This window comes from Engystomops pustulosus, chromosome 9 (assembly GCF_040894005.1).
Source record: "Engystomops pustulosus chromosome 9, aEngPut4.maternal, whole genome shotgun sequence".
In the NCBI taxonomy this organism is placed as follows: domain Eukaryota; kingdom Metazoa; phylum Chordata; class Amphibia; order Anura; family Leptodactylidae; genus Engystomops; species Engystomops pustulosus.
Window position 1 is genome coordinate 9052336 of NC_092419.1, and position 14277 is coordinate 9066612.

Genomic DNA, 14277 nt, shown 5'->3' on the forward strand with positions numbered 1-14277 from the left:
AGACCACAGACTTGCGGCCTCTCAACTCAAATCACTATAGACACCTTGTTACCACACACTCAGCATTGCTATAAGCATAGCTGGTTCATGCTCTACCTGTATACATATCCGTGTGTGTACTCTAATAGACACTAAACTAGCAAATCAGGCCTGGCCATAAAAAACCAGGGTAGCGCACTGTGTTTTTAAACATAACACCAGTTTGAGTACCCAGTAATGCGAATCGCTAGATAACTAGTCTTTTTTATTAGACACTTAGTAAAAGTTACGTTTTAAACACAACTCTGGGGCAGATTTACTTACCCGGTCCGTTCGCGATCCAGCGTTTTGTTCTCTGCGGTGGATTCGGGTCCGACTGGGATTCACTAAGGTAGTTCCTCCGCCGTCCACCAGGTGGCGCTGCTGCGCTGAAGTTCCCCGGAGGTGCACTGGAATGCCCTGAAATTCACCAGCCTATACCTGGTGAAGGTAAGTGTAATTTTCGCAACACATTTTTTTTCTTAAATGCGGCGGTTTTTCCGAATCCGTCGGGTTTTCGTTCGGCCACGCCCCCCGATTTCCGTCGCGTGCATGTCAGCGCCGATGCGCCACAATCCGATCGCGTGTGCCAAAATCCCGGGGCAATTCAGGTACAATCGGCGCAAATCGGAAATATTCGGGTAACACGTCGGGAAAACGCGAATCGGGCCCTTAGTAAATGACCCCCTCTGTGTCTGGATATGGGTCTCCTAGTTTGCCAATGGCAAATCTGTAATAAACTCCAAGTGATAAATCCCTGCCGACACACATGATCCTCCCCTTTTTTTGAGTTACAGGTGTTACTTAGAAATATGATTAGTTTATTGCAGGAAAAGTGTGATCACACCAAATACTCTTTATTTTTTTCTTTACATTTTGCTATTTCAGTACTGACACTACTCTTTTTGATGCAATCTTACTCTGTACTCAAGGACATTGCAACACGTGTATGTGTTATGTGACCTCAGCATTTCATGGGATGAATATTCAGCGAGGGACAGCAAACATCTCGTAGTCGTGAGGTTGGGAGCCATTGGTGTTGGGTACCGGTCTAATGTCTATGAGGTTTCTGTCCATAGTTGGCTTGAGAGTAAACTTTTGTAGTAAAGTGGTGAGGAACAGGAAGATTTCCATTCGGGCCAGACTCATGCCGATACACATACGTTTGCCTGGTAGATTTAAAATACAATATATTAGACTGTGGTCCATATTATAGAGTCCCAAATTGACCTTTTTAAAGTTTTTACATGATAAAAATGTAAAAAATAAACTTAAATACTTAACTAGATGTGAGCCCAATAAGGCCCATGGGACTGACTTTGCAATGAGGGACAGCATTGGATTTCGGGCTTCAGGTGACCCAGACATTTTGTTGGGTTAGTTGCCGAAAAGCCAATCCAGCAAATGAATGCCCATCGCAACAAGCCATCATTGTGATTGGCCAAGGGCACACCCCTGACCAATTAAAGCCATGGCTGGTTGCTAGGGGTGTTAGTATGCAGAATTGGCTTTTCGGCAGCCAATGCAGCAATATTTCTGGTCGCTTGTTTTGCACCCAAATCCTGCACCCGGACAGGAAGCAAAGGTCCGAGACAGGAAGCAAATGTTTGATCTGATGCTCCATTGAATTAGACCATATCCTTTCTTATCCTGGACCTTAAACCATGGACCTTACTCATTCCTATGCCAAGAGCAATTGCCAATTTGTTAGTGAAACCCCTTCAATTTTACAGTACCTGCAGAAAATGCCAAAAAAGCTTCATTCTTCTTGAAGTCCCCATTCTCATCAAGAAAGTGTCCAGGATCAAAATTTTCTGGGTTCTTAAAATGATATGGATCCTTCAGGACGGAGGTTATAATAGGGACCACCATCGTTCCCTAAAGTGAATGATAAATACATTAATAATTCGGCATAACAGCGGTATTGCTATAAGGGGTCTATAAACTAGTGGTCCAACAAGGAACTTTTACAACAAATCTTTTGGTGTCTGGAAGTCTAAGCAGCATATATAATATATATACTGCCATACAGGCCCCTCCTCTGCATCGGATTATTGAAGGGATTGTCCAAGATATTTGAAATCAGCTATGTGGCTGGGGGGCTGCTTAAAAATTAAACATGTACTTACCTCCCCTCCCATTGTCTCTCCGCTCAGGCAAGCTTCCACGCCAACCCATCCCCATATGCCAGCATCTGATATAGTACTGGGATATGGTGACAGGTAAGAGTGGGCAACCACCTTGCCTGACCAAAAACTGGTCTGAGTGAAACTTCTGTGCTGCGCTCAGCGTAATTACATTTTTTTAAGCAGCCCCCCCCCACACCGGCCACATAGCTGCCTCGAACAACCCCTTTAATCGATTCCAAAAGTGCAACAGTTAACATAAAGTCAAGTAAGGGAAGAAAGAGAAGATAAAATCAGCTAAACGGGTCCCGGTATTCTCTTGGTACCATACTGTATGGAAAAATAGAGCTGTAAAGGCCGATTCCAGTTAAACGTTTGCCCCAAGATCAGTAAGTTCAGCTGAGCCCTTGTGGTGGCATATACTATAGAATATTGCTCTTCGATTGTTAGTTTACCTTGGGAATGTGAAATCCATTTAAAGTTGTGTCTTGCCTCGCTGCACGAGACAGTCCTATAGGAAAAATGTCTGCAAAGCGCTGAATTTCATGGACGACAGCATCGGTATATGGCATCCGAGCCCTGTCTTCTGCTGATGGACATCTGTTCTGACCTACTACACGGTCAATCTCTTCATGGATCTTCTCTAAAGAAGAAGAAAAAGGAACAATACAATCCACAGCTTTCAAAAGTTTCATAAAATTGAAGGGGGGATCCATTCACAATAAAAACATCAGAGGTCGCATTGGCTGCAGGCACTTTATGTGCTGGTAATGTAGATTTGTACCGTGTTAGCCATGGAGAGCAGAAGAAGAGTGAAGAAATCTGGCGATACCTTTTTGAAGCTAACGGAGTATATTTGATGGTGGAGCTTTCGAGAATACTAGTTCTCTTCGTCAGACATGATGTTGACACCATATCCGACGAAGAGAACTAGTATTCTCCAAAGCTCCACCATCAAATATACTCAGTTACCCTCAAAAAGGTATCGCCAGATTTCTTCATTCTTCTTCTGCACCTTATGGGAGCAGCATTGAAGATTTAACCCTCCACATGGTTGATAACCCAACACTAGAACTTCTTTGTGATTTTCTGTCGCCATTACAGAGCGATTAGGATTTTTTCAACTTTTTGGACTCTAGTATGTGGCATAGTACGTTGAAAAATTTTGAGACTTAAATATTCATCACATTTAACTAAAATCCTGCGATATATAATAGATTTGTCATACATTTTGGTTACACAGACTCCAGCAAAATTAATTGGCCCTGATAAATCTCGCCCACACTGTATTCAACTACATGAAAACTTCTTGGTAAAAGGTTTAACCAAACCGCATGGTGATACACAGAAAATGAGAAAAGAAGTAGACAGCGCCGTCTCTTGTGTTATGGTCAAACCAGGTTACTACACATTATATTCCATTCATTTGAATGGGAGGTGTCAGGATTCAGGGTCAGTGGACCTCCTGGACAACTGTGGTAGGTGGTTCTAGCCGACACTTGGGACTGGAGTCTAAGTGGCACCTGGTCTTCACCGGAGCCCGCCGCAAAGCGGGATGGACTTGCTGCAGCAGGGTACCACCAGGTTGTTCCACAGGGGCAACTAGCCTCAGAGTCGGGCCAGGCCGCTTGCAGGAGCGTGGAGAGGTGAGTTCAGTGTGCAGGGGGGCTCGATTGACTCCATTCACCCTCCGATATGACAGTGAGGACCTATTCCATGTTTAGGTCAACAGGATTTTTAGAAAACCTTTTAAAGATTGAATTTAAGAAGAATCAACCAATTGTAAATATCTGCCGATGATGGAGAGAAAGGTGGAACATGCTCTTAACATAGTGACCATTACACCATATATATCTGGACATCTCACCTTGTACATGGGGGTATTTGAGTAGTATTAGGAAGCTGTATCTCAAAGTCATAGTTGTAGACTCCGTCCCAGCAAAAAACAAGTCAATTATTATCCCTTGTAAATTTTTCTCCTGGAACTCAGTTTCTGGATTATTTTTTTCCTGTAACGGAAGTGATTGTGTTACTAGAATTTTATAAACTTTTTACAATTTCAACATGATTAATGTAAGAATTTTTACACAAACTTTCACTTTCACTTGTGAATGGTTTGGTAAGTCCTGCCATGTCAAATAGAACCGTGCACCCAGCACCTGGACCATTAATATAAAGGTTAAGAGAAAATATATTCATATGGTCATACATACCTCTTCCATTTTTATTAGGAAGCAGTCAATGAGGTCCCGTGGACAATTCTCATCAATGGTGTCTTGGTGCGATTTCACCATGTCCTTCACAAACTGTCTTAACTTGATATTATTTGTTAAAATTTTCTGATGTGGTCCAGGAAGACATTTCATTAGACGTGGGAACATACCAAGAAGCTGAAAAATATTATATCAGTCATCTCCTAATGTGGAAAAAACATCTACTAAATGAAAAAAAGCCTCCTTAGAAATTTCTTTTAGATTATGTGACAAATCTGCTCTAGACTCCTGACCGTTGAAAATCAAGGCCAAGGAAGGATTAGATGAAAGCCTCTCTGGAAGACTTGGGCTCTACTGGACCACCATATCCAAAACCTGGAACCAGCCGTGTATGTGGTTGAAACAATGGGGCTCATTTGCTTACCCGGTCCAGTTGCGATCCCGTGGGGCGTTGTCCGATGCTTATTCAGGTCTGCCAGGATTCATTAAGGTCGTGCGCCCGATATCCAGCAGGTGTCGCTGCTGCGCCGAGGTCCGCCGGAGTTCACCTTGTTCGTCCCGGTGCATGTAAGTGCTGCTCTTGCGACACAAATTATTTTTTAAATTCCGAGGTTTTTCCACATCCAGCGGGTTGTCCGAAGGCCACGCCCCCCATTTCTGTCGCATGAAAGCCGGCGCCGATGCGGCACAATTCGATCGCGTGCGCCAAAATCCCGGGGCAATCTGTCACAAATCGGAAATATTTGGGAAACCCGACGAAAGTGCGGTGTTCGGACCCTTAGTAAATGAGCCCCAGTGTTTGTTTTGCTCAATATTAAAGTAGAACATCCCATCATCCCTGGTGATGGTTACATTTTGGATTGGTGAAGGTCTATCCTTAGCCAGTTGCCGTTATCCTTTTCTTTGACAGAAGTATATCTTCTGCAACATTTGGATTCAGGCCTGGGGGATTTTGGTATACATCTCGTGTTAGTAATGGGGAAGTAGGGGGGGGGGATAAAGTTGTTTTATGGATAAATTAATGTTTAAAAAATTTACCTGACCAGAAAGAGAATTAAGTCTCTTGAAGATTTCTCGGTTGTAAGATAAAAGGGTCAAGAACTTCTTGTCTTCATAGTCAAATCTCTCACCAAACACAACAGAACATATGACATTCGATACAGCCAGTCCTAAGAGGTACGTCGGGTCAAATGATGTATCTTCAAAGAAAAGTTAATAATATTAGAAAAAAATATTACATTGAACCAGAAAAAATATAACATATCCTTTGGCACACCTTGGTTTTGCAAAATTCTTTCTCTAAGACATTGGGCCTCCACTTGGATTCTCATTTCAATGCTTTTCTTGCCCATTCCAAAATTTCTCAAGGTCATAAGAGAAAATCTTCTCATTGCTTTCCACCTCTCTCCATTGGTCATAACAACCCCTAGAAGATAGTAAAAAAAAAAGATCCTTGGGTACTTTACACACATGGGACGTCTGTATTTAATCTTCTAATTATTTCTAACCTTATTACCAAAAATATATCCAAAAGATGTCAACTAATGGTCATATTTACCATAGTTTCCAAAGAGTAGAGAGAGAACCTCAATGTCGCCTCTATCATTGAATATATCTCCACGGTCAACAAGGGCTTCCTTAACAGTCTCATATCCAACTAAGATGACGGAAGACATGTGAACAAACTGCATCGAGTACACGGGTCCATATTTCTTACTGAGCTGCATGAACACAAGGAACCAAGGATAAAGATGAGACTCTTAACAAAGCTGAAAAGTAAATATACATAATACTCTGTAAAGTAAGTAATACAGAGGAGGATAGTATAACATTAAAGAGGGATTTGTGGAAGCTGGAGTCCTAGGCTGACCAATGGCATATGAGGTTTAATGTAGATAAATGAAAGGTTATGCACTTGGGTCAAGGAAGAGAAAATTATAATTATGCATTAAATGATAACATTTTTGGTAAAACTAATGGAGAAAAAGACTTGGGGGTATTGGTAGATGGTAAAATTAATTTTATTGACCAGAGCCAGGCGGCTGCTGCTAAAGCAAATAAAATTATGGGATGTATCAAGAGAGGAATAGATTCTCATGATAAAGATGTAGTTTTGCCCTTATACAAATCCCTGGTCAGACCACACATGGAATATTGTGTACAATTTTGGGCACCAGTGTATAAAAAGGACATAGTGGAAGAGGAACGGGTGCAGGGGAGAGGAACCAAGATTATTAGGAGAAAAGGGGGACTAGAATACATGACCGATTACAAAACTTTAGATTATTCAGTTTAGAAAAAAGAAGACTGTCAGAGACCTCATTACTATGTGCAAATACCTGAACGGGCAGCACAAGGATCTCTCCAAAGATATTTTTATACCTAGGCTTGTGGCCAGGACAAGGGGACAAGGTTCTACCATCACCATAGACAGGGGACATCCTCTACACCTAGAGGAGAGGAGGTTCTACCATCACCATAGACAGAGGGCGTCCTGTACACCTAGAGGAGAGGAGGTTCTACCATCACCATAGACAGAGGGCATCCTCTATACCTAGAGGAGAGGAGGTTCTACCATCACCATTGACGGGACATTCTCTACACCTAGAGGAGAGGAGGTTCTACCATTACCATAGACAGTGGCATCCTCTATATCTAGAGGAGAGGAGCTTCTACCATCACCATAGACAGGGGGAATCCTCAACACCTAGAGGAGAGGAGGTTCTATCATCACCATAGACAGGGGACATCCTCTACACCTAGAGGAGAGGAGGTTCTACCATCACCATAGACAGAGAGCATCCTCTACACCTAGAGGAGAGGAGGTTCTACCATCACCATAGACAGAGGGCATCCTCTACACCTAGAGGAGAGGAGGTTCTACCATCACCATAGACAGGGGGTGTCCTGTACACGTAGAGGAGAGGAGGTTCTACCATCCATCACAATAGACAGGGTGCATCCTGTACACCTAGAGGAGAGGCGGCTCTACCATCAGCATAGACAGGGGGGCATCTGCACCTAGAGGAGAGGAGGTTCTATCATCACCATAGACAGGGGCATCCTCTACACCTAGAGGAATAGGTGGTTCTACCATCACCATAGACAGGGGGCATCCTCTACACCTAGAGGAGATGAGGTTCTGCCATCACCATAGACAGGGGGCATCCTCTACACCTAGAGGAGAGGAGGTTCTACCATCACCATAGACAGGGGGCATCCTCTACACCTATAGGAGAGGAGGTTCTGCCATCACCATAGACAGGGGGCGTCCTCTACACCTAGAGGAGAGGTGGTTCTACCATCACCATAGACAGGGGACATCCTCTACACCTAGAGGAGAGGTGGTTCTACCATCACCATAGACAGGGGACATCCTCTACACCTAGAGGAGAGGAGGTTCTACCATCACCATAGACAGGGGGCATCCTTTACACGTAGAGGAGAGGAGGTTCTGCCATCACCATAGACAGGGGGCATCCTCTACACCTAGAGGAGATTAGGTTCTACCATCACCATAGACAGGGGGCATCCTCTAAACCTAGAGGAGAGAAGGTTCTGCCATCACCATAGACAGGGGGCATCCTCTACACCTAGAGAAGAGGAGGTTCTACCATCACCATAGACAGGGGGCATCTGCACCTAGAGGAGAGAAGGTTCTACCATCACCATAGACAGGGGGCATCCTCTACACCTAGAGGAGAGGTGATTCTACCATCACCATAGACAGGGGGAATCTTCTACACATAGAGGAGAGGAGGTTCTACCATCACCATAGACAATAAATTGCTGAATAACATTTCCCATACGTCTACTTTACATGTTCATAATTTTTGAAATGTCTGGATAATTTATTTTGATGTCGCGCCGCTTGCAAATCGAATAGCGATTTTCCATATTTTCAGAATTGACTATTTTGGGGATAAATACCGTTTAAATGAAATTTTACATATTCAGCATCAAAAAACCCCTATGTAATACCCCTTTTTCAAATGTGCACCCCTCAATCTATCAGAAACAGTTTTTAGGGAGATTGTTAACCCCTTGAGATCTTCATAGTAATTGAATCAAAATGGAGGTGAAATTCAGAATGGTCAAATTGTGCCGGTTATACACTCATTTAGCCCTAAAATTTACACATTTCCAAAAGATAAAAAGAGAAAACCCACCATACAATTTGTTCTGCAATTTCTCCCGAGTACAGAGACCCCCAAATGTTACTTGTTTTATGGGCACACAGCGAGGCACAGAAGGGAAGGAGGGACCTGCAGCTGCCAGCATTTTAGTTTCCTCATTGGCCCCATTTGTAGGCTATAAATTTTCCGCTTTTTCGTTATTGGGGCCATGTGACAGCATTTTTTTTGCGTGATGAGATGCTTTTTCCAGTGTCACCATTTTGGGGTTGGTATCACCTATTGTTGAAACTTTTTTTGAGGGCAGGAGTAGAAAAGAATCAATTCTGTACTGGATTTTTTACTTTTTTTTCATGTTCACTGAATAGCCTAAGAAGCATGTTATTTTTATTCTATGGGTCGATACGATTACGGGGATACCAGACATGAATATTTTTTCTTACGTTTTACAAAATTTGCCAAATAAATTTGCCTTTATGTGTGAAAAATCTATCGTTTTTGCATTGCCATCTTCCAAGTTTCATAACATTTTTACTTTTTTGGCTACAGAACTGGTTGATGGCGGCAGAGAGGCCATCTTTCAGGAATTGCCTGCAGGCAGCGCTGGGGACCAGATTGGACCCCAGCGTTGCCACAGCAACGATCGGCGCCCCCCGAAAACGTGGGGGGGCGATCATGGGGGAAAGATCCCCCAGAGGCAAACACGGGTCAAACACCCGCGATAGGAGCCCACTCCGACCGCGGGTGTTGCACTGGGGTGCCGACTATCAGTCACAGCTGGCACGCAGTGTGTCCCAATGCTGCTTCAGCTCAGATCTTGAGCTGAACCGGCATCAGCTCAGAATCCGATATATCAGACGCTGGGCGCTAAGTCACTGAGCTCAGCGTCCGATATATTGGATGCTGAGCGTCAAGAGGATAATACTATGAATACATAGCAGATTCCTAGAAAATCCTTTATTATAGGGTTTTGTACCTCAATAATAGAGGTTTTCTATTTCAGACATTTACAGTCTGTTTTACACAACAAAACCCCAAAGCAGAAGACAGGAGTATCCGGCGCAAAAGATGTAGAACACATTGACCTCCATCATGAATGGATTATCTGGTTCACTTTTCGGCTTTGGAATCAAGCACGGTGAAATGCTTTGCTTTTGTCAATAAAGTGAACCAGATAATCCACTCCTCCTGGTGGTCACTGCGGTCTACATCGCTTCCTCCATCTCTTACTTTTTGGTGTTTTAGTGTGTTCATTTTTATCTCCTATACATTACTGGAAGTGGTGGATTATAATATAGGCGGTTTGGGCGGTAGTCCGGGGGCCCAACACTTGTAGGGGGTCTGACCATGGCCATCTAAACCACCCACCAAATGTTATACTAAGAAGGATCTTCATCCATGAAATCCTCGTACATCTGTTTCTGTTCTCAATACACATGTACACAAGAGGTACAAGGTTCTCCAATGGCAGATTGAAAGCAAGTGGAAGGGACACAACCCCAATTCTCCAAGAAGCTGATTCTAGTAACATGTACCAAGTGAATTCCAGACTTGTAGGGTCTATGATATTCATACAGCCAGGGGTCAGCACCTGGGTCTGCACTTCGGTTTTCACTTGGGTCTGCACTTGGGTCTGCACTTGGGTTTGCGTTCTTTGTCTCCTTGTCTCCCACTGTGGGACAGACGCAAGTCTTATTTTTTTCCCAGACCTTAAGTCTATGTTAGACATTTTCACAGTGGTAAAAGAAGGCAAAGTGAAAAGAGAAAAAACTGTTCTGTGTCAATGTGGATTCCAGCACATAGCATGACCATAGAAATTTGGGTCAAGTGCTGTGTTTCTATTTGTAAAATGGCCTTGTCCCCGATAAACAGCAGCAGCTACAGAAACCTGATCATGATTGTTAAACCTGATAGAGGCCATTGTTAATTGTGACATAATACAATGAACCATCTGGGACCTGATGAAGAGTTTGTTGGTGAATGCGAAACGCGTTGTCAATTTTAACAATGTAATGTGTTCCTTTTATGAGAGAATAAAATCCAGTTTTTTATCTCACTCTGGGTGATTTACCCCCTTTTTATGTCAAAGGAACCAGTGGAATCTTCTACATCCAAATATTATTAAATATTCTGCCCCCCCCCACAATGAATTATAACATATTCTTCCCCCCCACAATGAATTATTACATATTCTGCCCCCCCAACAATGAATTATCACATCAAATTAATGATTTTATACAATAAGCGCCTTTTACCTCTCATTGATTTTTTAAAAAAAACCTTATTTTCAACTCTGGCAGCGGCACCGCATCTTCTTTCTTCCGCCCGCGGCCAGACAGGAAGGGGTGCGCAGCAGCGTGATGACGTCAACACACGACCGCGCATCCTAGTTCATGGCTTCCGGCCGCATCGAGCACTATTCAGTGAGGGGCAGGAGCTTCCTGTCCGGAAGACTACCGGTGGCATACCGACCGCGGTCACCATTGAGACAGTCATCCAGGCCCCCCAATCCGATGGGCCGGGTCTCAATGGCGACCGCTGCGACCGCAGTCTGTACGCCACTATTAGTGTCCATATCCCCAGTTCTATTTCTTCTTTTTTGGTTACTAGATCTGATCCTGCATCAGTGTAGCTACAGCATTCTCAAGGTATGTTTGCTTCATACTGCATCAAATCACATGGTAGGTTTCCTTTAAAATATTTGTGGATTCTTTTCCAATGAGTAATGTACACAGAGTAATTTACATAATTTCACAATATCACAGTTTATATACATGTTGGTCTTGTTGTAACAATACTGAATACTGAAAGGGGTTGTCCCGGAGGTTTCAGAAACAGCGCCACCCCTGTCTATTGGCAGTGTCTGGCATTACAGCAAGGCTTAGATGTAATACCAGACAAGACCTGTGGATGCGAGTGGCACTGTAGGTTTTGCAGCATTTTCCTAATCCTACACAACCCCTTTGATCTTAGTATTACTAACAAGGACACTCAAACTTACCTGAACCAAATCTTGGTGCAATTCTGTAAGATTGAGCTGTAAAATATTCCCCAGCAGGGGCAGGGGTCGGGGTCCTGGGGGCAGCAGATGTTTTGGATCGTTCTTCTTCCGCCTTGTAATAAGATAAATCAGGATGGTAACAGCAGTGGTCAGGAGAAGGGTCACCCCAATACTCACGGCCATCCTGCAGCGCCAGCAGATCTGGACTCTGTTCTGTTGGGTCGGGGACACTAGTGCGGAGTCTGTTTGCCTCGGTGTAGAGTTTCCTCATTCTGTACTCTGGGGACAATAGTGTTACATAACATCCAGGGGCCCTCCGTCCAAAAGAGGAGAGAGAACTCCAGAGCACAAAGGCTGCAGAGAAACTTTGTATCATAATGCGAAAAGACTGAGGAGAGACAAGTGATCACAACACAGATTTACTGGTTCAGAAGAAAATCACTTTCACATCTACAATATAGATAATGCTACTCATGTAGAGGTACAGTATACATAGTGCTGCTTATACAGAGGTACAATATACATAGCACTTCTTATACAGAGGTACAATATACATAGCAATGCTTATATAGAGGTGCAATATACATAGCACTGCTCATATAGAAGTACAGTATGCATAGCACTGCTCATATAGAGGTACAGTATACATAGCACTGCTTATACAGAGGTACAATATACATAGCACTTCTTATATAGAGGTACAGTATACATAGTGCTGCTTATACAGAGGTACAATATACATAGCACTGCTTATATAGAGGTACAGTATACATAGCACTGCTCATATAGAGGTACAGTATACATAGCACTGCTTATACAGAGGTACAATATACATAGCACTTCTTATATAGAGGTACAATATACATAGTGCTGCTCATATAGAGGTACAGTATACATACCACTGCTTATACAGAGGTACAATATACATAGCACTGCTCATATAGAGGTACAGTATACATAGCACTGCTTATACAGAGGTACAGTATACATAGCACTTCTTATATAGAGGTACAATATACATAACACTTCTTATATAGAGGTACAATATACATAGCACTTCTTATATAGAGGTACAATATACATAGCACTGCTTATACAGAGGTACAGTATACATAGCACTGCTCATATAGAGGTACAGTATACATAGCACTGCTTATATAGAGGTACAGTATACATAGCACTTCTTATATAGAGGTACAATATACATAGTGCTGCTCATATAGAGGTACAGTATACATAGCACTGCTTATACAGAGGTACAATATACATAGCACTTCTTATATAGAGGTACAATATACATAGTGCTGCTCATATAGAGGTACAGTATACATAGCACTGCTTATACAGAGGTACAATATACATAGCACTGCTCATATAGAGGTACAGTATACATAGCACTGCTTATACAGAGGTACAGTATACATAGCACTGCTCATATAGAGGTACAGTATACATAGCACTGCTTATATAGAGGTACAGTATACATAGCACTTCTTATATAGAGGTACAATATACATAACACTTCTTATATAGAGGTACAATATACATAGTGCTGCTCATATAGAGGTACAGTATACATAGCACTGCTTATACAGAGGTACAATATACATAGCACTGCTCATATAGAGGTACAGTATACATAGCACTGCTTATATAGAGGGAGAGAGTCTTTGACATATGTCTTAGTTTCATTGACAATAATGGCTTTAGAGATAATTCTAAACTCTCTGCTGCCTGAGGCGAGCTATAGAACAGCACCCTCCTCTCCCCACTCAGAAGTAACATAGCAGGTTATTTTTTTTAGCAAGTAAGTTCATACATCATACTTCATACAGTGTCTCACACCTGTGCTAAAATCTGGTTGTTAAGAAACGCTATTTCCAAATATCAAATCAAATATCAAATCCTGTGCCTGTTTTCCTAATGCCGCCCCCCTCCTTGCTGCAGGTGGAGCTGCCTGAGGCAAGGGGCTCAACTCACCTAATGGATGACCATACTCTAGGGTCACAGGCATGTATTTGACATCCGCAGCACTTTGCCACTCTGTCTACGGTCCAATGTTGGGTGGAGGGGTACTGTTGCCACACCAGTACAAATATCTTCATATGCTCTTGGGGAAACCTTCTTAGCGGAAGGAAAATCCCATCACAGCCTCAATTTGACAGAGCTCTCACATTATACTGCCTCTATCTACGCACTTGCAATGTCTCTTCCTGAAGACCTGCTCCATGGCACATGGCTCCCCTTTTGCATTCTACTGGTGTCCTAACACAACCCCACTCCTCAGTTTCTGTGCTGGATTATGATATGATGTGATTTTGGCGGCCGTTTAGAGCCTAAATATTCGGGGTGGGGGGAGGGGTGGATAGCCATCGAAATGCCCCTAACGACCTCTTGGCAGAGCCTTTAAAAGTTCGGACCATTTTGAAAAATATCATCCAGTATTTTCGCACAGTCAAGAGCTTATGGTGGTCTTAATATTCTTTGCTCTAGTGGTCAACAGTCTCTCAACGCCCTCTGCAATCTATACTGTGGGGACACTCTGCTTTCTCCAACTTGGATTGACTGCATCTCTGATGTAGACCGCAGTCTACCTCCCCAAAGTTACAACTGCCCACAAGGCTTGGGGCGACACTTGAATTAAGCCCCTCAACCTAACGACATATCATGAGCTTCACCTAATGCCATAGCTAAAGTTCTCAGCTCCATATACTAGACCTAGCAGGAGTAATTATATAGTAATAAATAATCAGTAATTATATAGTGGATTACAACTATCAGAAATT

The 14277-nt window shown here is 42.9% G+C and overlaps 1 protein-coding gene across 1 annotated transcript; it reads right to left on the reverse strand.

The window, feature by feature from the left end:
- Nucleotides 1-854: 854 nt before the first annotated feature.
- Nucleotides 855-11780, reverse strand: LOC140077737 (cytochrome P450 2H2-like). The gene is made up of 9 exons (XM_072125172.1): nt 11492-11780; nt 5916-6078; nt 5634-5783; nt 5396-5556; nt 4358-4534; nt 4012-4153; nt 2600-2787; nt 1755-1896; nt 855-1187 (listed from the first exon to the last, which is right to left on the reverse strand). The coding sequence occupies exons 1-9, from the start codon at nt 11672-11674 to the stop codon at nt 1006-1008; spliced, it is 1488 nt and encodes a 495-aa protein (XP_071981273.1). The 5' UTR covers nt 11675-11780; the 3' UTR covers nt 855-1005.
- Nucleotides 11781-14277: the final 2497 nt, after the last annotated feature.